The 26,029-nt window shown below is 48.4% G+C and overlaps 2 protein-coding genes across 2 annotated transcripts; both read right to left on the reverse strand.

Moving 5' to 3' along the window:
- Nucleotides 1-325: 325 nt before the first annotated feature.
- Nucleotides 326-4,927, reverse strand: LOC134353199 (zinc finger protein 229-like). The gene is made up of 2 exons (XM_063061217.1): nucleotides 4,895-4,927; nucleotides 326-4,054 (listed from the first exon to the last, which is right to left on the reverse strand). The coding sequence occupies exons 1-2, from the start codon at nucleotides 4,925-4,927 to the stop codon at nucleotides 2,831-2,833; spliced, it is 1,257 nt and encodes a 418-aa protein (XP_062917287.1). The 3' UTR covers nucleotides 326-2,830.
- Nucleotides 4,928-10,632: 5,705 nt separating this feature from the next.
- Nucleotides 10,633-25,441, reverse strand: LOC134352640 (zinc finger protein 850-like). Its single transcript, XM_063059969.1, has 3 exons — nucleotides 25,391-25,441; nucleotides 22,297-24,634; nucleotides 10,633-12,391 (listed from the first exon to the last, which is right to left on the reverse strand). The coding sequence occupies exons 2-3, from the start codon at nucleotides 23,545-23,547 to the stop codon at nucleotides 10,922-10,924; spliced, it is 2,721 nt and encodes a 906-aa protein (XP_062916039.1). The 5' UTR covers nucleotides 23,548-24,634; nucleotides 25,391-25,441; the 3' UTR covers nucleotides 10,633-10,921.
- Between the last annotated feature and the right edge of the window lie 588 nt (nucleotides 25,442-26,029).

The raw sequence follows: 26,029 nt of genomic DNA on the forward strand, positions 1-26,029 counted from the left end.
ACTCAGTCCCATTAAAGTTGAACATCTTCAAAAGAAACTCCTCCCAAGCCCAGTGACCAGGGTGGGGCACTGGATGCTGAGCAGCAGTGATAATTGCAGAGTTCGACACCCAATTGTCCCATTTCAACTTGCCTCTGGATTCAGCAACTGTGATGGTGAAATATCCAACATGCAGCTTGTTTAAACTCCACCCCCCCCACCCCCGAGTGTGAACTCAATAGTGTTCACTCACTACCAAGGTTGTGTACAGGCCACCTAACAGTACTAGTGAGGTCGGAGATGGTATTAAACAGGAAATTAGAAATGTGTGCAATAAAGGAACAGCAGTTATAATGGGTGACTTCAATCTACATGTAGACTGGGTGAACCAAATTGGTAAAGGTGCTGAGGAAGAGGATTTCTTGGAATGTATGCGGGATGGTTTTTTGAACCAACATGTCGAGGAACCAACTAGAGAGCAGGCTATTCTGGACTGGGTTTTGAGCAATGAGCAAGGGTTAATTAGCGATCTTGTCGTGATAGGCCCCTTGGGTAAGAGTGACCATAATATGGTGGAATTCTTCATTAATATGGAGAGTGACATAGTTAATTCAGAAACAAAGGTTCTGAACTTAAAGAGGGGTAACTTTGAAGGTATGAGACGTGAATTAGCTAAGATAGACTGGCAAATGACACTTAAAGGATTGACGGTGGATATGCAATGGCAAGCATTTAAAGGTTGCATGGATGAACTACAACAATTGTTCATCCCAGTTTGGCAAAAGAATAAATCAAGGAAGGTAGTGCACCCGTGGCTGACAAGAGAAATTAGGGATAGTATCAATTCCAAAGAAGTAGCATACAAATTAGCCAGAGAAAGTGGCTCACCTGAGGACTGGGAGAAATTCAGAGTTCAGCAGAGGAGGACAAAGGGCTTAATTAGGAAGGGGAAAAAAGATTATGAGAGAAAACTGGCGGGGAACATAAAAATGGACTGTAAAAGCTTTTATAGATATGTAAAAAGGAAAAGACTGGTAAAGACAAATGTAGGTCCCCTGCAGACAGAAACAGGTGAATTGATTATGGGGAGCAAGGATATGGCAGACCAATTGAATAATTACTTTGGTTCTGTCTTCACTAAGGAGGACAAAAATAATCTTCCAGAAATAGTAAGGGACAGAGGGTCCAGTGAGATGGAGGAACTGAGTGAAATACATGTTAGTAGGGAAATGGTGTTAGGTAAATTGAAGGGATTGAAGGCAGATAAATCCCCAGGGCCAGATGGTCTGCATGCTAGAGTGCTTAAGGAAGTAGCCCAAGAAATAGTGGATGCATTAGTGATAATTTTTCAAAACTCGTTAGATTCTGGACTAGTTCCTGAGGATTGGAGGGTGGCTAATGTAACCCCAATTTTTAAAAAAGGAGGGAGAGAGAAACCGGGGAATTATAGACCGGTTAGCCTAACGTCGGTGGTGGGGAAACTGCTGGAGTCAGTTATCAAGGATGTGATAACAGCACATTTGGAGAGCGGAGAAATGATCGGACAAAGACAGCATGGATTTGTGAAAGGAAAATCATGTCTGACGAATCTCATAGAATTTTTTGAGGATGTAACTAGTAGAGTGGATAGGGGAGAACCAGTGGATGTGGTATATTTGGATTTTCAAAAGGCTTTTGACAAGGTCCCACACAGGAGATTAGTGTGCAAACTTAAAGCACACGGTATTGGGGGTAAGGTATTGGTGTGGGTGGAGAATTGGTTAGCAGACAGGAAGCAAAGAGTGGGAATAAACGGGACCTTTTCAGAATGGCAGGCGGTGACTAGTAGGGTACCGCAAGGCTCAGTGCTGGGACCCTAGTTGTTTACAATATATATTAATGATTTGGATGAGGGAATTAAATGCAGCATCTCCAAGTTTGCGGATGACACGAAGCTGGGCGGCAGTGTTAGCAGTGAGGAGGATGCTAAGAGGATGCAGGGTGACTTGGATAGGTTGGGTGAGTGGGCAAACTCATGGCAGATGCAATTTAATGTGGATAAATGTGAAGTTATCCACTTTGGTGGCAAAAATAGGAAAACAGATTATTATCTGAATGGTGGCCGATTAGGAAAAGGGGAGGTGCAACGAGACCTGGGTGTCATTATACACCAGTCATTGAAAGTGGGCATGCAGGTACAGCAGGCGGTGAAAAAGGCGAATGGTATGCTGGCATTTATAGCGAGAGGATTCGAGTACAGGAGCAGGGAGGTACTACTGCAGTTGTACAAGGCCTTGGTGAGACCACACCTGGAGTATTGTGTGCAGTTTTGGTCCCCTAATCTGACGAAAGACATCTTTGCCATAGAGGGAGTACAAAGAAGGTTCACCAGATTGATTCCTGGGATGGCAGGACTTTCATATGAAGAAAGACTGGATGAACTGGGCTTGTACTCGTTGGAATTTAGAAGATTGAGGGGGGATCTGATTGAAACGTATAAGATCCTAAAGGGATTGGACAGGCTAGATGCAGGAAGATTGTTCCCGATGTTGGGGAAGTCCAGAACGAGGGGTCACAGTTTGAGGATAGAGGGGAAGCCTTTTAGGACCGAGATTAGGAAAAACTTCTTCACACAGAGAGTGGTGAATCTGTGGAATTCTCTGCCACAGCAAACTGTTGAGGCCAGTTCATTGGCTATGTTTAAGAGGGAGTTAGATATGGCCCTTGTGGCTACAGGGGTCAGGGGGTATGGAGGGAAGGCTGGGGCGGGGTTCTGAGTTGGATGATCAGCCATGAGCATAATAAATGGTGGTGCAGGCTCGAAGGGCCGAATGGCCTACTCCTGCACCTATTTTCTATGTTTTCTATGTTTCTATTTCCCAGACACAGAAGGGTTCAACGCCCCCTCAACCCTGTGAACTCTCTGGTGTTTTATCAGGTTGGATGACCAAGTGAATCCCTTCCCACATTCAAAGCAGGTGAATGGCCTCTCCCCACTGTGAACCCGCTGATGTGATTTTAGGGCAAATGACGTTGTGAATCCCTTCCCACATTCAGAGCAGGTGTATGGCCTCTCCCCAGTGTGAATTCGCTGGTGTACCTTCAGATGAAATGCCTGAGTATATCTCTTCCCACAGTCTGAACAGTGGAACGGCCTCTCCCCGGTGTGAACTCTCTGGTGTGCTAGTAAGTCACATGTCCGAGTGAACCCCTTCCCACATTCAGAGCAGATGAACGGCCTCTCCCCAGTGTGAACTCGCTGGTGTGCCTTCAGATTAAACGAGTGAGAAAATCCCCTCCCACAATCTGAGCAGATGAATTGCTTCTCCCCAGTGTGAACCCACTGGTGCGCCAACAGGCGAGATAACCGGGTGAATCCCTTCCCGCAATCCGCGCAGGTGAACGCTGCCTCCCCAGTGTGAACTGACTGGTGTAAGAGGAGGTCATGTGATCTACTGAACCCCTTCCCACAGTCTGAACAGGTGAATGGCAGCTTCCCAGTGTGAACTGACTGGTGTAGCAGGAGGTAATATGACCTTGTGAACCTCTTCCCGCAGTCTGAGCAGGTGAACGGCCTCTCCCCAGTGTGAACTCGCTGATGTACCTTCAGTTGAGATGACTCAATGAATCCCTTTCCACAGTCTGAGCAAGTGAATGGCCTCCCTCCGGTGTGAATTGACCGGTGTGCCCGCAGGTCAGCTGACCTAGTGAATCCCTTCCCACAATCTGGGCAGATGAACGGCCTCTCCCCAGTGTGAACATACTGGTGCTTCCGGAGGTTGGATGACCGATTAAATCCCCTCCCACAGTGTGAGCAGGTGAACGGTCTCTCCCCAGTGTGACCTGACTGGTGTGCCAGGAGATCAGATGACCGAGTGAATCCCTTCCCACAGTCTGAGCAGGTGAACGGCCTCTCCCCAGTGTGAAACTGCAGGTGTGCCTGAAGGCTGGACGACTGAGTGAATGCCTTCCCACATTCTGAACAGGTGAAAGGCCGCTCACCTGTGTGAACACGTTGATGCCTTTCCAGGTGAGATGGGTGAGGAAATCCCTTCCCACAGTCTGAGCAGGTGTACGGCATTTCCCCAGTGTGAACCTACTGGTGTCACTGTAGGTGGTACGTCAGAGTAAACCCCTTCTCAGTGTCCGAGCAGCTGAACGGCCTCTCCCCGGGGTGACTGTAGGTGGAACGACTGATCAAATCCCTTCCCAGTCTGAGCAGGTGAATCGCCTCTCCCTAGTATGAATTGACTGTGTGTCTGTAGGTGGGATGTCCGAGTGAATGCCTTCCCACATTCAAAGCAGATGTATGGCCTCTCCCTTGTCTATTAGCAGAGTGCACCGACTGCGTTTGACATTCCCGTCCAGAAGTGATTAGCCACTTCTTACCTATAAAAAGATTTCAAAAAATATATCAATGGGTGAAGGACAACATTTCAGATGAATTAATTTTAGTCTCTATGGTGGGCTCTGACATCACACTCTTCCAGCAGAGTTTAATGCAAAGTTTGAGGAACAATTCACTTTATAACTGGGCACAGATCAGGGAACAGGACTGACCTTCAAATGTTCTGTTTTTCTGTCTGTATTGGAATGGGCCATTTCTACCTGTCATCAATCTGTGACTTGGCTCAGTTTGTCCCTCTTTATTGGTATTATTTCAAGTTCTGGTCCAAGACCCACAGCGCTACTAAAAGTACCTGCTATAACATGGTTGACCAAGAGGCTTTCGAATTACTCTGACCATTCCCCTTCCAAGGAGATTATGTCAGAGTTATGTTTTCGTTCCGAATTCCTACTCTTTGGATTTAGATAGTCTGGAAGATGCATCCACTCTAGTCGCTTCGTTTGAGCTTCCAAACAAGGCCTACAGTCTGTCGGGCAAAGTGGAAACCATGGTTGCCTCCGTACCCAGAAACCCTCACGATCCAGATACCTGCCTATCCATCACGGGCCGAACGATACGCATGCGCATCAGACATGGCGCCAGCAGCTTCGCTCGCTCACCAGCGGAAAGCTCCCCGGGACCGGGTACGCATCCTGGGGCTGAGAGAAAGAGGAAATACCGGGATGCGGGGCCACGGTGTGTCCCGCGCTCGCTACAATTGTCAGCTAGGGAGCGGAGACCGGGCCAGTTGATATCCCACCCGAAGCCCCGCACCTACCTGCCGCCGACGCTCGAGCCTTTTGTCCGCTGACCGGATGCACGATTTACGGGATTGTTTACGACAGCCCCCGCGCCTGCGCACTTGATCCTTGCCTGCTCAGTGAATTGTGAACGCGGCTCTGTCTGGGTTAACAGAAAGTCACGCCAATAAAACTGTCTGCAAGCACTCGTCCGCTCTGCAACAGGCCTCAAATTCAGTCAAAATGTTTTTATATGGAGATCGCAGCAAGCTCCCCTAAAGAATCTGATCAGTGTCATCTGTCATTCTGTGTGTCGATAGTCAACATCTAATCCACTTTAAAAAATACATACAAATGACAAGAGATTCGCCAGATGCTGCAAATATAAGAAATATACATGAAATACTGGACAGACTCAGCAGGTCAGACAGTTGACGTCTCGGGACGAGACCCTTCATCAAGATTGGAAAAGAAGGGTGGGTGTAGCAGGTTAAGAAGTGTGTGGGGGCGGGAGGGGGAGGTGAGGGGAAAATCCAATCTAGGAAGTGATAAATGAAGCCAGGCGGGTGGGGGAGATGGGATGAAGTAAGAATCTGGGAGGTGGGAGAGGTAGAGAGCTGGAGAAGGAATTTGTCAGGAGAGGGGAGTTGACCATGGGAGAAAAGGAAGAAGTGGGGCACCAAGGGAGGTGATAGGCAGGCGAGGAGAAGAGGTAAGAGGCATTCCAGAGTGGGGAACTGAAGAAAAAGGAAGCTGGAGACATTTGATGTTCATGCCATCGGTTTAGAGGCGACCCAGGCAGAATATGAGGTGCTGCTTCTCCAGCCGGAGCATGGCCTCATCGTGGCAACAGAGGAGGCCACTGATTGACATGTCAGAATGGGAATTTAATGGGCAGCCACTGGGAAATCCAGTTCTCTTTCTGCAGATGGAACAAAGGTGCTCAATGACATACATATCCCAGAGACATGGTAAGACAGCCAGGTATATAACTGCAACACACATCAAAGTTGCTGGTGAACGCAGCAGGCCAGGCAGCATCTCTAGGAAGAGGTACAGTCGATGTTTCAGGCCGAGACCCTTCGTCAGGACTAACTGAAGGAAGAGTTAGTAAGAGATTTGGAAGGGGGAGGGGGAGGGGGAGATCCAAAATGATAGGAGAAGACAGGAGGGGGAGGGATGGAGCCAAGAGCTGGACAGGTGATTGGCAAAAGGGATATGAGAGGATCATGGGACAGGAGGTCCAGGGAGAAAGACAAGAGTGGGGGGAACCCAGAGGATGGGCAAGGGGTATAGTCAGAGGGACAGAGGGAGAAAAAGGAGAGTGAGAGAAAGAATGTGTGTATATAAATAAATAACAGATGGGGTACGAGGGGGAGGTGAGGCATTAGCGGAAGTTAGAGAAGTCAATGTTCATGCCATCAGGTTGGAGGCTATCCAGACAGAATATAAGGTGTTGTTCCTCCAACCTGAGTGTGGCTTCATCTTTACAGTAGAGGAGGCGGTGGATAGACATGTCAGAATGGGAATGGGACGTGGAATTAAAATGTGTGGCCACTGGGAGATCCTGCTTTCTCTGGCGGACAGAGGGTAGGTGTTCAGCAAAGTGGTCTCCCAGTCTGCGTTGGGTCTCGCCAATATATAGAAGGCCACATCGGGAGCACTGGATGGAGTATATCACCCCAGCCGACTCACAGGTGAAGTGTTGCCTCACCTGGAAGGACTGTCTGGGGCCCTGAATGGTGGTGAGGGAGGAAGTGTAAGGGCATGTGTAGCACTTGTTCTGTTTACACGGATAAGTGCCAGGAGGGAGATCAGTGGGGAGGGTTGGGGGGGACGAATGGACAAGGGAGTTGCGTAGGGAGCAATCCCTGCGGAAAGCAGGGGGGGGGAGGGAAAGATGTGCTTAGTGGTGGGATCCCGTTGGAGTTGGCGGAAGTTACAGAGAATATGTTGGACCCAGAGGCTGGTGGGGTGGTAGGTGAGGACCAGGGGAACCCTATTCCTAGTGGGGTGGCGGGAGGATGGAGTAAGAGCAGATGTGCATGAAATGGGGGAGATGCGTTTGAGAGCAGAGTTGATAGTGGAGGAAGGGAAGCCCCTTTCAAAGTACATGACACGTTTGTACATTCTTCCAGCGTACGTGTCCTCCCAGTGTGCTGACTTCGTCCCACCATCCAGACATATCGGTTTGGGGGTTAATTCGTCATTGTAAATTGTCCTGTGATCAAGGTTGGGTTATATCGGTGGGCTGGAAGTGTCTACTCTGCACGGTCTCTCTAAATAAACAAATCAAGAATTAATTAATTCATTTATATATTTATTCATTCATTCCTGTATACACGGCTCTTCACACATTCAATGCCTGAAAAGAAACGATAAAATAACTTTGGCTTCACGCCCCTTTGCTGTGTGATTCCAGTTGCAAACAGAAGTTTGGTACGTGCATGGGCACGAGGGATCAAAGATGACCTGGAACTCCGGATGGCTGGCGTTTACAGGACTCTCTGTGAATGCGGAGCAGCGTCTATCAGCCAGATGGGACGCACAGTGGAAACCCTTCCAAGCATCTCAGGACGTGTATTGTTTGGGTTACCTGGATAGATCAGCGGGAGCAGAACATTGCATTTGCAGTGGCCATAGGATTGACTTCAACAGCATACTACTATTGTGTCACACCAGTGAATTTTGGGACCACCAGGTAAAGGAAGCCATTGAAATAAAACTACAGGAAAATTATTTGAACCAGGATGAAGGTCTTGCTCTAGTTAAGAACTGGAATTCGATTGGAAACTTGATTGGATGAGGACTAACCAATCAGAAGGAAGTATAACTACTGCTGGACTGGACAGGCCCAGGCATCATCCCTGGTGAAGGTGGCAGTTTGTCATCAAAACGTCAATTATACTCCATACCTGTACCTGGCTGGAAGCCTGAGAAGAATTTATTTGTTTTGGTATCCTCTTTAATATTATTGGCTAGCTTACTTTCGCATTCCTTATTTGCCTTCTTAATGACTTTTTAGTTGCCTTCTGTTGGTATTTGAAAGCTTCTCAAACATCTAATTTCCCAATAATTTTTGCTCTATTGGCTTTGGCTTTGAGTTCTCTTCATAGCCACCGTTGTGTCCTCTTTCCTTAAGGATACTTCCTCTTGTTTGGGATTTATATATCCTGTGGCTGCTTCCGAATTGCTTCCAGAAATTCCAGCTATTGCTGCTCTGCCATCATCCCTGCCAGTGTTCTTTTCCAGCAAATTCTGGCCAACTCCTCTTTCATGCCTCTGTAATTCCCTTCACTCCACTGTAAGACTGATACATCTGACTTTAGTTTCTCCTCAAATTTCAGGGTGAATTTGATTACATTATGATCACTTTCCCCTAAGGGTTATTTTACCCTTAATTAATTAATTGTTCTCTAATTAATTCAGGTTCATTGCACAACATCCAATCCAGAAGAGCTGATCCCCAAGTGGGCTCAATCATGAGCCGCTCTATAAAGCCATCTCGCAGGCAGTCTAGAAATCCCCTCTGGAATCCGGCACCAACTTGATTTTCCCAATCTACCTGCATACTGACACCCCCCATAACTATTGTAACATTGTCCTTTTAACGTGCATTTTCTATCTCCAGTTGTAATTTATAGGCCACATCCTTACTACTGTTTGGGGGTCTGTTTATATCCCATCAAGGTCTTTTTACCCTTGCAGTCCTTTAGCTTCATCCACAATGATTCAACGCCTTCTGACCCTATGTCACCTCTTTCATTGATTTAACTTCCATTTTTTTTTAACCGAAAGAGCCTCCCTGTCTGCCCTCCTGCCTGTCTTTTTGATACAATGTGTATCCTTGGACATTAGGATCACAGCTATGATCTTCCTTCAAACATAATTCAGTAATAGCTACATCATACCTGCCAATCGGTAACTGTGCTACAAGTTTATCTACCTTATTCTGTATACTGTGCGCATTTAAATATAACACCTTCAGCCCTGTATAATCTTGTCCACCTTTTGCCTTGCCACTCATCCTGTTGACTGGAAGTTTTTTCCCTATCATCGGTCTCTACTTGCCAGGAGCCTCACTATGCATTGCCTCCGTTTGTAAACCAACTACCCCATCTTCAGCACTGTTACAGTGGTTTCCACTCCCCTGCCAAATTAGTTTAAACTCACCCGGACAACCCTAGCCAACCCGACTTCACTCATCCCGTCAAGAAATGTAGAGGTGGCTTGACCCAAAAGCTCGGAACGGAGATGATTCAGTGGTGAACAAAAGAGAACTGGAAACAACAGTGCAGGCATCAAGGTAAACTTTGGGGATGGAGAGTGAAAGCTCAGAGCAACTGGTTGAGGCCGACTGATTTGAGGAGCGAACAAGCACTGTGAATGAGAATTGCGGCTAAATAGGCTGCAGGTGATCAGTTTGGAACGAGAGGCGGGTCAATCTTATTAACTAGGTGGAGATTAGCACGTGCCTGCATTGTCCCCTTCTCCCACTCACACAGCCAACCTCTCCATCCCTTTCACCGTCTCTCTGCTCACCAGGTAATCTCACTGTGTTTCTTTTCACTGCCCCTCTCTCCCATCGTGTCTCTCACTCACCTTAATGACCCTCCCTTATTATCCCTCTCTCCTCCCACTGCCTGTTTCCCTCACTATCCCTCTCACTGTTATTCTCCTGATCTACAGTATCTCTCACTGACCCCTCATTATGTGTCCTCAATATCCCTCTCTCACCCCCGCTGCCTCCCAGTTCCCACCCGCTGCTCACTACCTCTCCGTGTCCTCACTGACTCCCACCCGCTGCTGCCTTACTCTCCCCTCCCACTGTCACTCACTCCTGTCTCTCGTTGGCACTCGACCTCTCACTCTAGTTTTTCACTTTACCCCTCTTCCAATCAGTGTAAAGGCCATGAGCAGCCGAGCGTTCTGATTGGAGAGAAGTGGAGACAGCCCGCAGACTGTCAACCAACACCGACCAATCGGAAATCAGGCAACAATCTTCAATCGTACTTTTAGCTAACAACAGGACAGCTGGGATCTTCCACAAAACAACCAGACAAATCTGGCGTTGTGCTGCATGGAAAAGGGAAATCAAGGGAGATGCTGCAGAGGGATGTGTCTGTAGGTGGCCTGTTGGCCACCTTGTGCATTCTGACACAACTTTAGACTCTTGGCACCTGAGCACACAATTTGCAGTCACAGTAAATTCTGAAGCTCTGGGAATAAGGAGATTAACAACCAAAGTCATTCTTCCTCAGTCCAGAGATTGAAGGGACAAAGAACATGGGAGACATAACTGCAGTGAGCTCGTTCTTCTTCAGTCTGCAGAAAGTCATGCAGGGAATTCCTGGGAAACCTCCTCACACACAGTGCAGTGCCCATGTGGAACGCATCACCAGAGGGACAGTGAGAGGTGAACAGCAGGGATGGAGTTAAAAGGGCTGTCGTGGAACAGAAACGCTGTCAGACCAGCTGGGCTGAATTGACTCCCCACTGTACACTGTGTATTCTGTAGATTCACTGAGCACCTGAGACAGGGTTTAAAATACAATTTATTTGTCACAGATCCAGAATATGAAACTCCAGTCCCATTACAGGTGAACATCAGTGGAGGAAACTCCTCCCAAGCCCAGTGACCAGGGTGGGGCATTGGATAATGAGCAGCACCAATAATTGCAGAGTTTGACACCCACAGGCAGGTTCAAACACCCCTGTCCCATTTCAACTTGCCTCCGGATAGAGCAACTGTAATGTTTGCAGCTAATTTAAACTTTTTCCCCCAGTGTGAACTCAATAGTGTTCACTCACTACCAAGGCTGGGTGAGTGAGTGACTCATTTCCCAGATACAGAAGAGTTGATCGGCCCCTCAACCCTGTGAACTCTCTGGTGCCGTATCAAGTTGGATGACAGAGTGAATCCCTTCCCACATTCAGGGCAGACATACGGCCTCTCCCCAGTGTGAACTCGCTGATGAAGCTTCAGTTCAAATGACTGAGTGAATCCCTTCCCACATTCAGAGCAGGTGAATGGCCTCTCCCCAGTGTGAACTCGCTGATGTACCTTCAGTTGAGATGACTGAGTAAATCTCCTCCCGCAGTCTGAGCAGATGAATGGCCTCTCTCCTCTGTGAACTCGCTGATGGGTCTGTAGTTTGGTTGACTGTGTGAATCCCTTACCACATTCAGAGCAGACATATGGTCTCTCCCCAGTGTGAACCCGCTGATGTGTCTTTAGGTTGGACGATGTGGTGAATCCCTTCCCACATTCAGAGCAGGTGTATGGCCTCTCCCCAGTGTGAACTCGCTGGTGTACCTTCAGATCAAATGAGTGAGTAAATCTCTTCCCACACACTGAGCAGCTGAATGGTCTCTCCCCAGTGTGAACTAACTGGTGTGCCAGTAGTTGAGATGACCCAATGAATCCCTTCCCACATTCAGAGCAGGTGAATGGCCTCTCTCCTCTGTGAATTCGCTGATGTACTGTCAGTTGAGACGACCGAGTGAATCCCTTCCCACAATCAGAACAGGTGAATGGCATCTCCCCAGTGTGGACTGACTGATGTGCCAGGAGATGAGATGATCGAGTGAAACCCTTCCCACAGTCTGAGCAGGTAAATGCCATCTTTCCGGTGTGAACTCGCTGGTGTGTCTGTAGGTTGGATGACTGACTGAATGCCTTCCCACATTCTGAGCAGGTGAACGGCTTCTCCCCAGTGTGAATTCGCTGATGCACCTTCATTTGAGACGATCGAGGAAACCCCTTCCCACAAACCAGACAGGTGAACGGCATCTCCCCAGTGTGAACTGACTGGTGTGCCAGGAAATCAGATGATCGAGTGAATCCCTTCCCACAGTCTGAGCAGGTGAATATCATCTTTCCACTGTGAACTCGCTGATGTGTCAGTAGATTGGATGACTGAGCGAACGCCTTCCCACATTCTGAGCAAGTGAACGGCCTCTCCCCAGTGTGAATTCGCTGATGTACCTTCAGTTGAGACAAACGAGGAAATCCCTTCCCACAATCTGAACAGGTGAACGACTTCTCTCCAGTGTGAACTGACTGGTGTATCAGGAGGTCAGCTGACCTAGCGAATCCCTTCCCACAGTCTGAGCAGGTGAATGGCCTCTCTCCCCTGTGAACTCGCTGATGTGTCAGTAGGTTGGACGACTGAGTGAATGCCTTCCCACATTCTGAGCAGGTGAACGGCCTCTCACCTGTGTGAGTACGCTGGTGTATTTGGAGGTGAGATGGGTGAGGAAATCCCTTCCCACAGTCCAAGCAGGTGAATGGCATTTCCCCAGTGTGATCTGACTGGTGGTTCTGTAGGTGCTACGACCAAGTAAATCCCTTCCCACAATCTGAGCAGGTGAGTAGCCTCTCTCCCGTGTGAACTAACTGGTGTATCCGTAAGTGGTATGACTGGGTGAAACTTCCCACAGACAGAACAGTTAAACTGTCTCTCTTCCTTATGAACTCACTGGTGCGACTCGGGATTGGCTGAGTGAGTGAATCCCTTCCCACACTGACAGAAGGGGAATGATACCTCCCTGCTTTCAATTTTCTGGAAATTCATTAAGTCAGGTGTCAGATGCAGTGAAACCCTGGCATTTGAAGAACTGATCTCTGGTGAACAAATAATGTGATCTCAGCACCCCGGTTCCAGTGGATTTCCCTGAGTTACAACAGCAAACCTCACTTCATTTCAGGCACGAAGCATGCTTCCAGCTGGAATAAGATTCACCTTCATATCCAAAGATCGACAAACAGAAATATTGTCATTACAGAGGAACGTCTGCTCACTCCTTAAAAATCCGGACAGACACAGCAAAACTGACATATGGTTGTGTTTCACGTTCCTGTAGAGAAATGATTTTCCATTTCTAACCTATAAAATGATACACAAATAAATATAAATGGGTGAAGGACAACGTTTCAGGGGAATTAATTTTTGTCTCTATGGTGATCTCTGACATAACACTGTTACAGTGAAGTACCTGGACAGACCATCACATTTTCAGACTTTTTTCTGTCTGGAAAGGCCTTTTCTAACTGTCGTCAATCTGTAACTTGGCTCAGTTTGTCTCTCTCGATTAGTATCATTTCAAGCTCGAGTCAAAGTCCACAGCGCTAGTAAAAGCACGTGATATAACATGGCTGGTCCTGAAGGGTTTTGAATTACTCTGATCATACTTTTGTTCTGAGTTCATCATAGCTGATTTAGATAGCTGGAGCTCTACTAAGCGGTAGACACATTTGCCCCTACAACACACATCAAAGTTGCTGGTGAACGCAGCAGGCCAGGCAGCATCTCTAGGAAGAGGTACAGTCGACGTTTCAGGCTGAGACCCTTCATCAGGACTGACTGAAGGAAGAGTGAGTAAGAGATTTGAAAGTGGGAGGGGGAGGGGGAGATCCAAAATGATAGGAGAAGACAGGAGGGGGAGGGATGGAGCCAAGAGCTGGACAGCTGATTGGCAAAAGGGATATGAGAGGATCAGACAGGAGGCCCAGGGAGAAGGAAAAGGGGGAGGGAGGGAGAGAAAAAAACCCAGAGGATGGGCAAGGGGTATAGTCAGAGGGACAGAGGGAGAAAAAGGAGAGAGAGAGAAAGAATGTGTGTATATAAATAAATAACGGATGGGGTATGAGGGGGAGGTGGGGAATTAGCGGAAGTTAGAGAAGTCAATGTTCATGCCATCAGGTTGGAGGCTACTTAGACGGAATATAAAGTGTTGTTCCTCCAACCTGGGTGTGGCTTCATCTTTACAGTAGAGGAGGCCGTGGATAGACATGTCAGAATGGGAATGGGATGTGGAATTAAAATGTGTGGCCACTGGGAGATCCTGCTTTCTCTGGCGGACAAAGCGTAGATGTTCAGCAAAACGATCTCCCAGTCTGCGTCGGGTCTCGCCAAGATATAGAAGGCCACATCGGGAGCACCGGACCCAGTATATCACCCCAGCTGACTCACAGGTGAAGTGTCGCCTCACCTGGAAGGACTGTCTGGGGCTGTGAACGCTGGTAAGGAAGGAAGTGTAAGGGCATGTGTAGCACTTGTTCCGCTTACACGGATAAGTGCCAGGAGGGAGATCAGTGAGGAGGGATGGAGGTGACGAATGGGCAAGGGAGTCGCGTAGGGAGCAACATGATGGCATGAACATCGACTTTTCTAACTTCTGCTAATGCCCCACCTCCCCCTCGTACCCCATCCGTTATTTATTTATATACACACATTCTTTCTGTCTCTCCTTTTTCTCCCTCTGTCCCTCTGACTATACCCCTTGCCCATCCTCTGGGTTTTTTCCCCCCTCCCCCTTTTCCTTCTCCCTGGGCCTCCTGTCCCATGATCCTCTCATATCCCTTTTGCCAATCACCTGTCCGGCTCTTGGCTCCATCCCTCCCCCTCTGCTTCCCACTTTCAAATCTCTTACTAGCTCTTCCTTCAGTTAGTCCTGACGAAGGGTTTCGGCCTGAAACGTCGACTGTACCTCTTCCTAGAGATGCTGCCTGGCCTGCTGCGTTCACCAGCAACTTTGACGTGTGTTGCTTGAATTTCCAGCATCTGCAGAATTCCTCGTGTTTACATTGGCCCCTAGGCTCTTTGCTAAAGCTGGAAGTATTAGCCATGGCTGCCCCTGTACCCAGAAAACCCCACGAACCAGACACCCATCTATCCATCACGGTCCCAGCGATACGCATGCGCCATAAAAATGACGCCAGCGCCTTCACTTCTCATCGGAAAACTCCCCGGGACGGGTTCGGATCGGATCGTGGGGCGGAGAGAGTGAGGGAAAGGACCGGACCTGTCCCTGGGTGAAGGGTTACGGTATGTCCGGAGCCCGGCGCAATTGTGAGTTAGGCTATAGAGACCGCGCCCGATGAAATCCCACCCGAAGACGCACACTCACCTCGCTGACAACCGCCGAGCCTTTTGTCCACTGAGCGCATGCGCGGTGTACGGGGGGATTTACGACACGGCGCCTGCGCACTTGATCTTTGCGTCACGAAAGGTCCCCTCAGCCTCAAATATTCCTGTTGTTTGAGCCTCAAATTCAATTTATTTTTAAAAATATATAGAGAACTCAGCAGCTACTGTACTTCAAACGCAGCAAGCTCCACAAAAGAATCTGATCAGTGTCAGCTGTTATTCTGTGACTTATAGTCAAATTCAAATCCACTTAATGCAGATGCAAAACACAAGAGATTCTGCAGACGCTCTGTTCACAAAATACCGGAGGAACTCAGCAGGTCAGGCCCCGTCTGCGAATTTCGGGACGAGACCCTTCATCAGGATTGGAAAGGAGAAGCAACCGGAAGGGGGAGGGGAAAGATACAATCTAGGAAGTGATAGGTGAAGCCAGGTGGGTGGGGGCGTGGATAGGCTTTTTCCATTGAGAGTGGGGGAGATTCAAACAAGGGGACATGAGTTGAGAGTTAAAGGGCAAAAGTTTAGTGGTAACATAAGGGGGAACTTCTTTACTCAGAGAGTGGTAGCTGTATGGAACGAGCTTCCAGCAGAAGTGGTTGAGGCAGGTTCAATGTTGTCATTTAAAGTTAAATTGGACAGCTATATGGACAGGAAAGGAATGGGGGGTTATGGGCTGAGTGCAGGTCGATGGGACTAGGTGAGAGTAAGAGTTCGGCACGGACTAAAAGGGCTGAGATGGCCTGTTTCCGTGCTGTTATGGTTATATAATGGGATGAAGTAAGAAGCTGGGAGGTGAAAGAGCTAAAGAGCTGGATAAGTAGGAATCTGACAGGAGAGGGGAGTTGACCATGGGAGAGAGGGAAGGAGTGAGGCACCGGGGGAGGTGATAGGCAGGCGAGAAGAGGTAAGAGGCAATCCAGAGTGGGGAATTGACGAAAAGGGAAGCTGGAGAAATCTGATGTTCATGCCACCCTGATGAAGGGTCTCGGCCTGAAACTTCGACTGTACCTCTTCCCAGAGATGCTGCCTGGCCTGCTGCGTTCACCAGCAACTTTGATGTATGTTGCTTGAATTTCCAACATCTGCAGAATTCCTGTTGTTTTCACGCCATCAATTTGGAGGCGACCGGGATGGAATATGAGGGGCTGCTCCTCCAGCCTGCGTGTGGCCTCACCGTGGCAACAGAGGAGGCCACTGATTGACATGTCAGAGTGGGAATGGAGATGGGAATTAAATAGGTGGCAGCTGGGAAATCCTGCTTTTTCCAGATGGAGCAAAGGTGCTCCATAAGGTGCACAACGACATACACCATCCCAAAAACACAGTAAAATGCCCTTGTACACACCGACATGCCTACACCCACACACAATACCCCAATGAAGCTACAGACACACAGATACACCAACGCACGTAGTGCACGCAAGCACCCCATCCCCTTTACACACACACACATATATGTGTGAGCGCGTACACAAACTACCAAGCTCAGGAACCAAACTTTTCCGCTGGCGTCCTCTGTAAGAAAGTTTGTAAGACCTTTCCGTGTGTGTTGGGTTCCTCGTCATGCTTGCGTTTCCTCCCATAGTCCAAAGACATACCAGTTAGTAGGTTAATTGGTCGTTTTAAATTATCCTGTGATTTGGCTAGGGTTAAATCAGTGAGTTGCTTATCGGCACAGCTCAGTGGAGCAGGGTTCTGTTGTTTTTGATGTGACACGTTGGGAGTGATTCAAGGAGGAGGGGTGGTACTAGTCATGGAAAATGTCACGGCAGTGCTCAAGAACTTGAGTAGTGAGGCATTATGGGTGGAACCACATTAATGGGGCTATATCACGGACCACCCAACAGTCCTAGGGATTTAGGCAAATTTGTAAAGAGACCGCAGACTTCTGCAAAAAAAAAACAAAATTTGTTAAGTAGGTGATTTTAACTTTCCACTTATTGACTGCAAATCCCATACTGTAAAGTGGCTAGATGGGATAGAGTTTGTCAAATGTGGTCAGGCTGGTTTCCTTCACCAGTCTATAGAAGTCCCAACAAGAGAACATGCCATACTGGAACTGCTATTAGGGAATGGCAGGGCAGGTGGCAGACATTTGTGTAGGGGAACTTTTGTGTGGCATTCAGTGACCACAGTGCCATTAGTTTCAAAGTAAGTATGGAAAAAGAGAGGTCTGGTCAGCGGGTTGAGGTTCTAAATGTGAAAAAGACTAAGGAGCTGGTGGTAGACCTGAGGAGAACTAAGGTACCGGTGACCCCTGTTTCCATCCGTGGGGGTCAGTGTGGACATGGTGGAGGATTACAAATACCTGGGGATACGAATTGACAATAAACTGGACTGGTCAAAGAACACTGAGGCTGTCTACAAGAAGGGTCAGAGCCGTCTCTATTTCCTGAGGAGACTGAGGTCCTTTAACATCTGCCGGACGATGCTGAGGATGTTCTATAAGTCTGTGGTGGCCAGTGCGATCATGTTTGCTGTTGTGTGCTGGGGCATCAGGCTGAGGGTAGCAGACACCAACAGAATCAACAATCTCATTCGTAAGGCCAGTGATGTTGTGGGGATGGAACTGGACCCTCTCACGGTGGTGTCTGAAAAGAGGATGCTGTTTAAGTTGCATGCCATCTTGGACAATGTCTCCCACCCACTACATAATGTACTGGGTGGGCACAGGAGTACATTCAGCCAGAGACTCATTCCACCGAGATGCAACACAGAGCGTCATAGGAAGTCATTCCTTCCTGTGGCCATCAAACTTAACAACTCCTCCCTTGGAGGGTCAGACACCCTGAGCCAATAGGCTGGTCCTGGTCTTATTTCATAATTTACTGGCATAATTTACATATTACTATTTAACTATTTATGGTTCTATTACTATTTATTATTTATGGTGCAACTGTAATGAAAACCAATTTTCCCCGGGATCAATAAAGTATGACTATGACTAAATTGGAGAAAGGCCAATTTTGATGGTATCAGAAAGGATCTGGCAAGTGTGGATTGGGACAGGCTGTTCTCTGGGAAAGGTGTGCTTAGAAAGTGGGAGGCCTTCAAAAATGAATTTTTGAGAGTACAAAGCTTGTCTGTGCCTGTCAGAATAAAAGGGAAAGATAACAAGTGTAGGGAACGTTGGGCTTTCAAGATATACTGTATTTGAGGACCCAGGTTAAGATAAAAAAGGTGCATAGCAGGTAGGAACAATCGAGGTGCTTATAATGTACAAGAAATATAATAGAGCACTGAAGAAATGAATGAGGAGGGCTAACGGAAGGCATGAATGACCAGCAGACAAGGTGAAGGAGAACCCTAAGGGATTGCAAAGGACAAAACTGATCCTCTGGAAGGGATGGAAAGAAGGAGGACAGGTAGGGGGAGGGAGGGCGAGTATGACAAGGAGTACAGAGAAGGAGTGCATGGTAGAGTGAGAGTGGGGGCTGTGTGTGAGTGAAGGAGAGGAGAGAATGTGGAGAGGGAGGGAGCGAGACAGGAGGGAGCAACAGGGCGGAACAAGAGCGGCAGGGTATATGAGAAGGGGCACGTGGCTAGAGCAAGTCGGGCTTTGAGAGAGGGATGGGGGGGTTGAGAGGTCAGGGAGAGCGAGCATGGGGAGGGGGAGCCAGGGAGCGTGAGGGGGTAGGGGAGAGTGGAAAGGGGAATGCAGTGGGGAGAGGAAGAAAAGAGAGGGGAGCAAGAGAGGAAGCGAGGAGGGGTTTGCAGTGAGTGAGTGAGGAGAAGGCAACGCAGGTGAGGAGGAGAGGCCTCGGGAGAGAAAGAAAGGTGAAGGGAGAGTGATTGAGGTAACAATGGGGGAGTGAGAAAGGGGAGGAGAATGAGACGAGTTCTCACAATGTTCACTTTGAAATTATCTCGTCGTATAACCTTTCCAACTTTGTTTGTCACCAACTTCACCGCAAGAGAGAGAAAGGGAGACAGAGAGGGAGCCATAGGGTGGGGAGTGAAAGAAGCAGGAGGAAGATTGGGTGAGAGAAGGAGGTGGGAATGGGGTTTATTGGGGTTGGGTGGAGCTTGAGAGAGGGGTCAGTTTAAGATAAATGGAAATGTTTGAAAGAAGGGATGGGGAAGTTTGAGAGAGAGAGAGAGAGAGAGAGAGACAGAATTGCATATTAGTTCATGAAACTGACAGAAACAGGCTGTCCTGTGCTAGCAGGGCAGGGATTCCATCTCTCTCTCTCTCTAATAACCCAACATCCACTAACCTTGCCAGACAATGGCTGCTAGAGCCTGTAGGACCCTAATAATGGAGGGAAGAGAAGACAATGGAGGGAGGGAAAGAGAGAATAAGAGAGTTTGAGACAGGGAGCAGAGAGAGAGAGAGAGACTGGGAGTGAGGATGGTGGCAGAGGAAGTGGAATGTAGATACTGCGGAAGTGTGAGGTGGGAGAGCAGGGAGTCAGAGAGAGGGACCAGTGATGGAGAGAGAGGATGGAGGGGAGAAGAGGAGAGAGGCATAGTTTGTTTGGATAGCAGAACATCTCCCCCTTCATAATGTTATCTAACAGAAAAGGCATAGGCTTAAGGTAAGAGGAAGCTTTAGAGTGTGTTCGAGGAAGTTTTCTTTTGCCTAGAGGGTGGATGAAATGTGAACTGCGTTACTTGGAGGATGGGGTGGAGGGAGAAACCCGCAAAAACTTTAAATAATTAGAGAAGCACTTGAAACAGCACATTGTGTTGAAAATGGGATTCTTACAGATGTGCACAAAAAATACTGCAGGGGTTGGAAATATGAACTAAAAGCAGGGAAAAAAACATACAAAACGCTGGATGAACTCAGCAGGTCAGGCAGCATCTACGGAAGTGAATAAACAGTCGATGTTTCGGGCCGAAGCCCTTCTTCAGGACTGGAAAGGAAGGGTGAGGATGCCAGAATAAAAAGGTAGTGGAGGGGTGAGGAGGTCTAGCTGGAAGGTGATAGCTGAAGCCAAGCGGATGGAAAAGGTAAAGAGCTGGAGACAAAGGAAACTGATAGGAGAGGAGAGTGGAACATGGGAGAGAAGGAAAACGGAGGGGTGCTGGGGAATGTGATAGGTAGGTGAGGAAAAGATACAAGAGGACAGAGTGGAAGGAAGGGGGATGGGGAATTACCAGGAGGAGAAATCGATATTCACGCCATCAGGTTGGAATCTACCGACAGCGGCCTCATTCTGGCAGAGAAGCCCACGGACCAACTTGCGGGAACGGTAATGGAAATAGGAATTAGCACGGCCACCAGGAAATTCTGCTTTCGGTGGACGGAGCGGAGATGCTCAACAAACTGGTCCCCCAATTTACGTCAGGTCTCGCCAATTAGAGGAAGTCACATTGGGAGCATTGGATGCAATAGACGACCCCAACAGAGCGCAGGTGAAGTGTTGCCTCACCTGAGGGTAGTTTGGGGATGTGCATGGAGGAGGTGATAAGACAAGTGGAGGAAGTTGGAGAAGTGGGGCGGGGGGGGGGAGTTAAAGAACTGCTTGGTGGTGTGATCTCACTGAATATGGCAGAGGTTGCGGAGAGTTATGTGTTGGATGTGGAGCCTCATGAGCGGTAGTTTAGGGCAAGAGGAATTCTATCCCTGTTAAGGTGGCGGGGAGATGGGAAATTTCTAGGAAGGAAAGCCTCACCCTGGAATCAGATACGACGGACACAAAGGAATTGAGAAAGGGGAATAGCATTTTTAGAGGATATAGTGTGGGAGGAGGTATAACAAAGATAGCCATGGGAATCTGTAGGTTTATAAAAGATGTAGGTAGATAGTTTGTCTCGAAAGGTGGAGACAGAGAGATTGGGAAAGGGGAGAGAAAAATCAAAAATAAAGAAAATACAAACGAACAGAAGGCAACTGAAAAGATCATTAAGAAGGACCTACATCCCATGACACTTCACAGACTTTCAACGATTTCAGGTTCCCTGGCCCCGATTACTTTATTTTCTTCATCGATGTCCAGTCCCTACACACCTTCATCCCCAACAGAAAGGCCGTAAGGCTCTCCGTTTCTTTCTGGACACCAGACCTAACCATTTCCCCTCTGCTACCACTCTCCTCCGTCTGGCGGAACTTGTCCTCACTCTCAGTAAGTCCTCCTTTGCCTCCTCCCACTTCCAAACTAAAGGTGTAGCCATCGGTACTTGAATGGGTCCAGCTATGCCTGTCTGTTTGTCAGCTACGTGGAGCAGTCTATGTTCCGAGTCTACACTGGTGTCACTCCCCCTCTTTTCCAGCGCTACATTGGTGACTGCACTGCTGCACCCACGCTAAGCTCATCGACTTCATCACCTTTGCCTTCAACTTCTACCCTGCCCTCAAATTTACCCTGGCCCATTTCTGACACCTCCCTCCCCTTTCTCACTCTATCTCTATCTCTGGAGACAGCTTATCTACTGATGTCTATTATAAACCCACTGACTCTCACAGCTACCCCGACTATACCTCTTCCCACCCTGTTACTTGTAAAAATGACATCCCATTCTCCTAACCGTTTGGACTCTGCCGCAACTGCTCTCGGGGGGCGAGGGCTTTTCATTCCAGAACAAAGCAAATGTCCTCCTTCAAAGAAAGTGGCTTCCCTTCCTCCGCCATTAACGCTGCTCTCAGCTGCATCTTTTCCATTTCGCACACATCCGCCCTCACCCCATTCTCCCGCCAGCCCAACAGCCAGGCATCCAGCCATCTTCAATGGGATCCCAGCCTCCCTCAATGTCTCTCAGCCGTGTGAGACACAGCCCTTTGGAAGCAGTGAAAAAGACCTATGACATTGAAATGAGGGAATTCCAGGGAAACCTCTTCAGACACAGTGCAGAGACCATTTGGAACCCATGACCACAGGGAGAGTGAGAGGTGAACAGCAGGGATGGAGTTAAAGGACTGTCATGGAACAGAAACGCTGTCAGATCAGCTGGGCTGAATTGACTCCCCACTGTACACTGTGTATTCTGTAGATTCACTGAGCACCTGAGACAGGGTTTAAAATACAATTTAATTATTAGTCACAGATGCAGAATATAAAACTCCAGTCCCATTACAGCGCAGAGGAAACTCCTCCCAAGCCCAGTGACCAGGATGGGGCACTGGGTGTGCTGGGCAGCAGCGATAATTGCAGAGTTCGATACCCAACTGTCGCATTTCAACTTGCCTCTGGATTCAGCAACTGTGACGGTGAAATATTCAGCAGGCAGCTTATTGAGACGTTTCCCAGTGTGAACTCGGTCGTGCACCGCAAGGTTGGGAGAGTAAGTGAATCATTTCCCAGACACTGAAGAGTCAAACGGCCCCTCAACCCATGTGAACTCGCTGGTGTCTCATCAGGTTGGATGACAGAGTGAATCCTTTCCCACATTCAGAGCAGACGTACGGCCTCTCCCCGGTGTGAACTCGCTGATGTACCTTCAGTTGAAATGACTGAGTAAATCCCTTCCCACAGTCTGAGCAGGTGAACGGTCTCTCCCCGGTGTGAACTGACTTGTGTGCTAGTAGGTCAGATGACCGAGTGAATCCCTTCCCACATTCAGAGCAGGTGAATGGTCTCTCCCCAGTGTGAATTCGCTGATGTGTCTGTAGGTTGGACGATGTGGTGAATCCCTTCCCGCATTCAGAGCAGGTGTACGGCCTCTCCCCAGTGTGAACTCGCTGGTGTACCTTCAGTTGAAATGAGTGAGTAAATCTCTTCCCACACACCGAGCAGGTGAACGGTCTCTCCCCAGTGTGAACTAACTGGTGTGCGAGTAGATCAGATGACCGAGTGAAGCCCTTCCCACAGTCTGAGCAGGTGAACGGCCTCTCTCCTCTGTGAACTCGCTGATGTGTCTGTAGGTTGGACGACTGCGTGAATCCCTTCCCACATTCAGAGCAGGTGAACGGCCTCTCCCCGCTGTGAACTTGCTGATGTACCTTCAGCTGAGATGACCGAGGAAACCCCTTCCCACAGTCTGAGCAGATGAATGGCATCTGCCCAGTGTGAACTGACTGGTGAGCCAGCAGGTCAGATGACCGAGTGAATCCCTTCCCACAGTCTAAGCAGGTGAATGGCATCTTCCCGGTGTGAACTGACTGGTGTGCGAGGAGGTCATTTGACCTAGTAAATCCCTTCCCACATTCTGAGCAGGTGAACGGTCTCTCTCCAGTGTGAACTGACTGGTGTTTCCGTAGGTTGGATGACTGACTAAATGCCTTCCCACATTCAGAGCAGGCGAATGGTTTCTCCCCAGTGTGAATTCGCTGATGTACCTTCAGCTGAGATGACTCAGTAAATCCTTTCCCACAATCTAAACAGGTGTACGGTCTCTCCCCAGTGTGAACTGACTGGTGTGTCAGTAGGTCAGATGACCGAGTGAATCCCTTCCCACATTCTGAGCAGGTGAACGGCCTCTCCCCAGTGTGAAGTGACTGGTGTTTCTGTAAGTTGGACGACTGACTGAATGCCTTCCCACATTCTGAGCAGGTGAAAGGCCTCTCACCTGTGTGAACTCGCTGATGCCTTTGCAGATGAGATGGGTGAGGAAAACTCTTCCCACAGTCTGAGCAGGTGAACGGCATTTCTCCAGAGTTAACTGGCTGGTGGTTGTGTGTGCGGTAAGACCGAGTAAATCCCTTCTTCGAGTCTGAGCAGGTGAATGGCCTGTCCCCGGTGTGATCTGCCTGGTGTCACTGTGAGTGCATCCCCTGCCACATTCAGAGAAGAACAGCCTCTCCCCAGTGTGAGCTGAGTAGTATGTTTGTAGGCGTGATGACTGAGGAATGCTTCTCCACATTCAGAGCAGATGTACAGTCTCTCTCTCTCGTGTGTCAGCACATCAGATGACTGAAAAATTTGAAGTCTCTCTGATTTGTGAATTCACTGCTTGTCTGCGGAGAGGTGAGTGAGTGAACCTCATTCCACAGGAGCAGGGGGACAGCCGCTCACTGGTGTGAATTCTCCCACATCTACTCAGCTTGACCGACAGAGTGAATTGCTTCCCGCAGTCTGTGGTGTGAACTTGCTGACGTATCTTCAGCCTGGATGACTGACTACATCCCCCCCCACACACGGAGCAGGTGAATAGCTTCTCCCCAATGTGAACTGACTGGTGTGTTTGTAGGTGGGATGACCACGTGAACCCCTTCCCACATTCAGAGCAGATATACAGCCTCTCCCTTGTGTGTCAGAAGATCAGATGACTGAGTGGAACTAATCCCATACACAGAACAATTGAACTGTCTCTCTCCCTTGTGAACTCACTGATGAATCTGCAGATCGTTGAGCGAGTGAATCCCTTCCCACACTGAGAAAAAGGGAATGATGCCTCCCTGCTGTCAATTTTCTGGCAGTTCATCAAGTCAGATGTCAGATGGTGAATTCCTCACACTATCAATGCAGTTGAAGAACTGCTCCCTAGTGAACAAATGCTGGTGTGTTCTCAGCACCACAGTTCCAGTGGATTTCACTGAGTTGAAACAGGAAACTTCACATCATTTCAGATACAAAGCGCATTTCCAGGTGGGATGAGATACATCTTCATATCCAAGGACCAACAACAGAAATATTGGTGTTACAAACAAAGTGTCTGGTCACTCCTTAAACATCCTGACAAACACAGAAGAACTGACGTGCTGTTATGTTTGACATTCCCATGCCCCTTCTAACCTATAAAAAGATTTACAAAAGATATCAATGGGTGAAGGACAACATTTCCGATGAATTACTTATAGTCTCAATGGCGAGCTCTGACATCACACTGTTTCAGCGAAGTTTAACACAAGTTGGAGAAACAACTCATTTTCTAACTAGGCACGGATCAGGACTGACCATCAAACTTTTTGACTGTTTCTACCTGTCAACAACCTCTGACTTGGCTCAGTTTGTCTCTCTCCATCAGTATTATTTCAAGTTCTGGTCAAGGCCCATAGCGCTACTCAGAGCACATGGTTTAACATGGTTGATCCTGGAAGCTTTCTAATTATTATGATCACTCCATCTCCAAGGTGATGAACTCAGAACTATATTTTTGTGCCCAGTCCTTGGATTTAGATGGCTAGAGCTCGGCAGTGTCTGGGAAATGCAATCACCCCGCTTAGGCTTCCAAACAAATCCAACGGACTGCCAGGACAGTGTAAGTGTTAACTATGGCTGCCTCTGTACCCAGAATCCCCCACGAATCAGATACCTGTCTAGACATCACGATCCCAGCAATGCGCCTGCGCCACAGAAATAGCGCTGTCACCTTCGCTCATCAACAGAAAGCTCCCCGGGTCCGGATATGGATCGTGGTGCTGAGAGAGGGGGAAAGGATCGGGAATGTCGCGGGGTGCGGGGCTACAGTGTGTCCTCATCTCATAATAACTGTCAGTTAGCGTACGAAGTCCGCGCCGGCTGAAATGGCACCCAAAACACCGCTCCTACCTGCCGCTGATGCTCCAGCCTTTTGTTCTCTCAGCGCATGCGCGATATTCGGGACCCGGCACGTCCTCAACGCATGCGCATTTCGACCGTGGGGGACTTCTGAAGCGCGGCGATTTCTGGGTAGGCAGAAGGGTGTTCCCCCCCCTTGTGTCACATGCTCCAAATCCTAGAATAATGATTCAGCAGCCACTTTAACCCAGCGAGCTCCCATAAAGAATCTGCATAGTATAATCTGTCATTCCGTGCGTGAAATGTCAAAGTCCAATCCACTTTAAAAAGATGTTCCGCAGATGCCGAAAATATAAGCAGGTCAGAGAGCATCTATGAATGAATGGCCGTTGTTTCGGGATGAGACAGTTCGTCGGGATTTGAAAGGAAGGGAGAAGGAGACGGAGTAAGAAGTGCGGAGGGGAGGGGAAGGAGTACAAGCTGAGAAGTGATCGATGCAGCCATGTGTTTGGGAAAGGAATAGAGCTGGAGAATAATGAATCTTGTAGGAGAGCAGGGTGCACCAGAGGAGAAGGGGAAAGAAGGGAGGACCCGGGGGAAGATCTCTTTGGAGATATACGATATATATTAATGATTTAGATGAAGGGATTAAAAGTAACATTAGCAAATTTGCAGATGACACAAAGCTGG

This window comes from Mobula hypostoma, chromosome 10 (genome assembly GCF_963921235.1).
Source record: "Mobula hypostoma chromosome 10, sMobHyp1.1, whole genome shotgun sequence".
In the NCBI taxonomy this organism is placed as follows: domain Eukaryota; kingdom Metazoa; phylum Chordata; class Chondrichthyes; order Myliobatiformes; family Myliobatidae; genus Mobula; species Mobula hypostoma.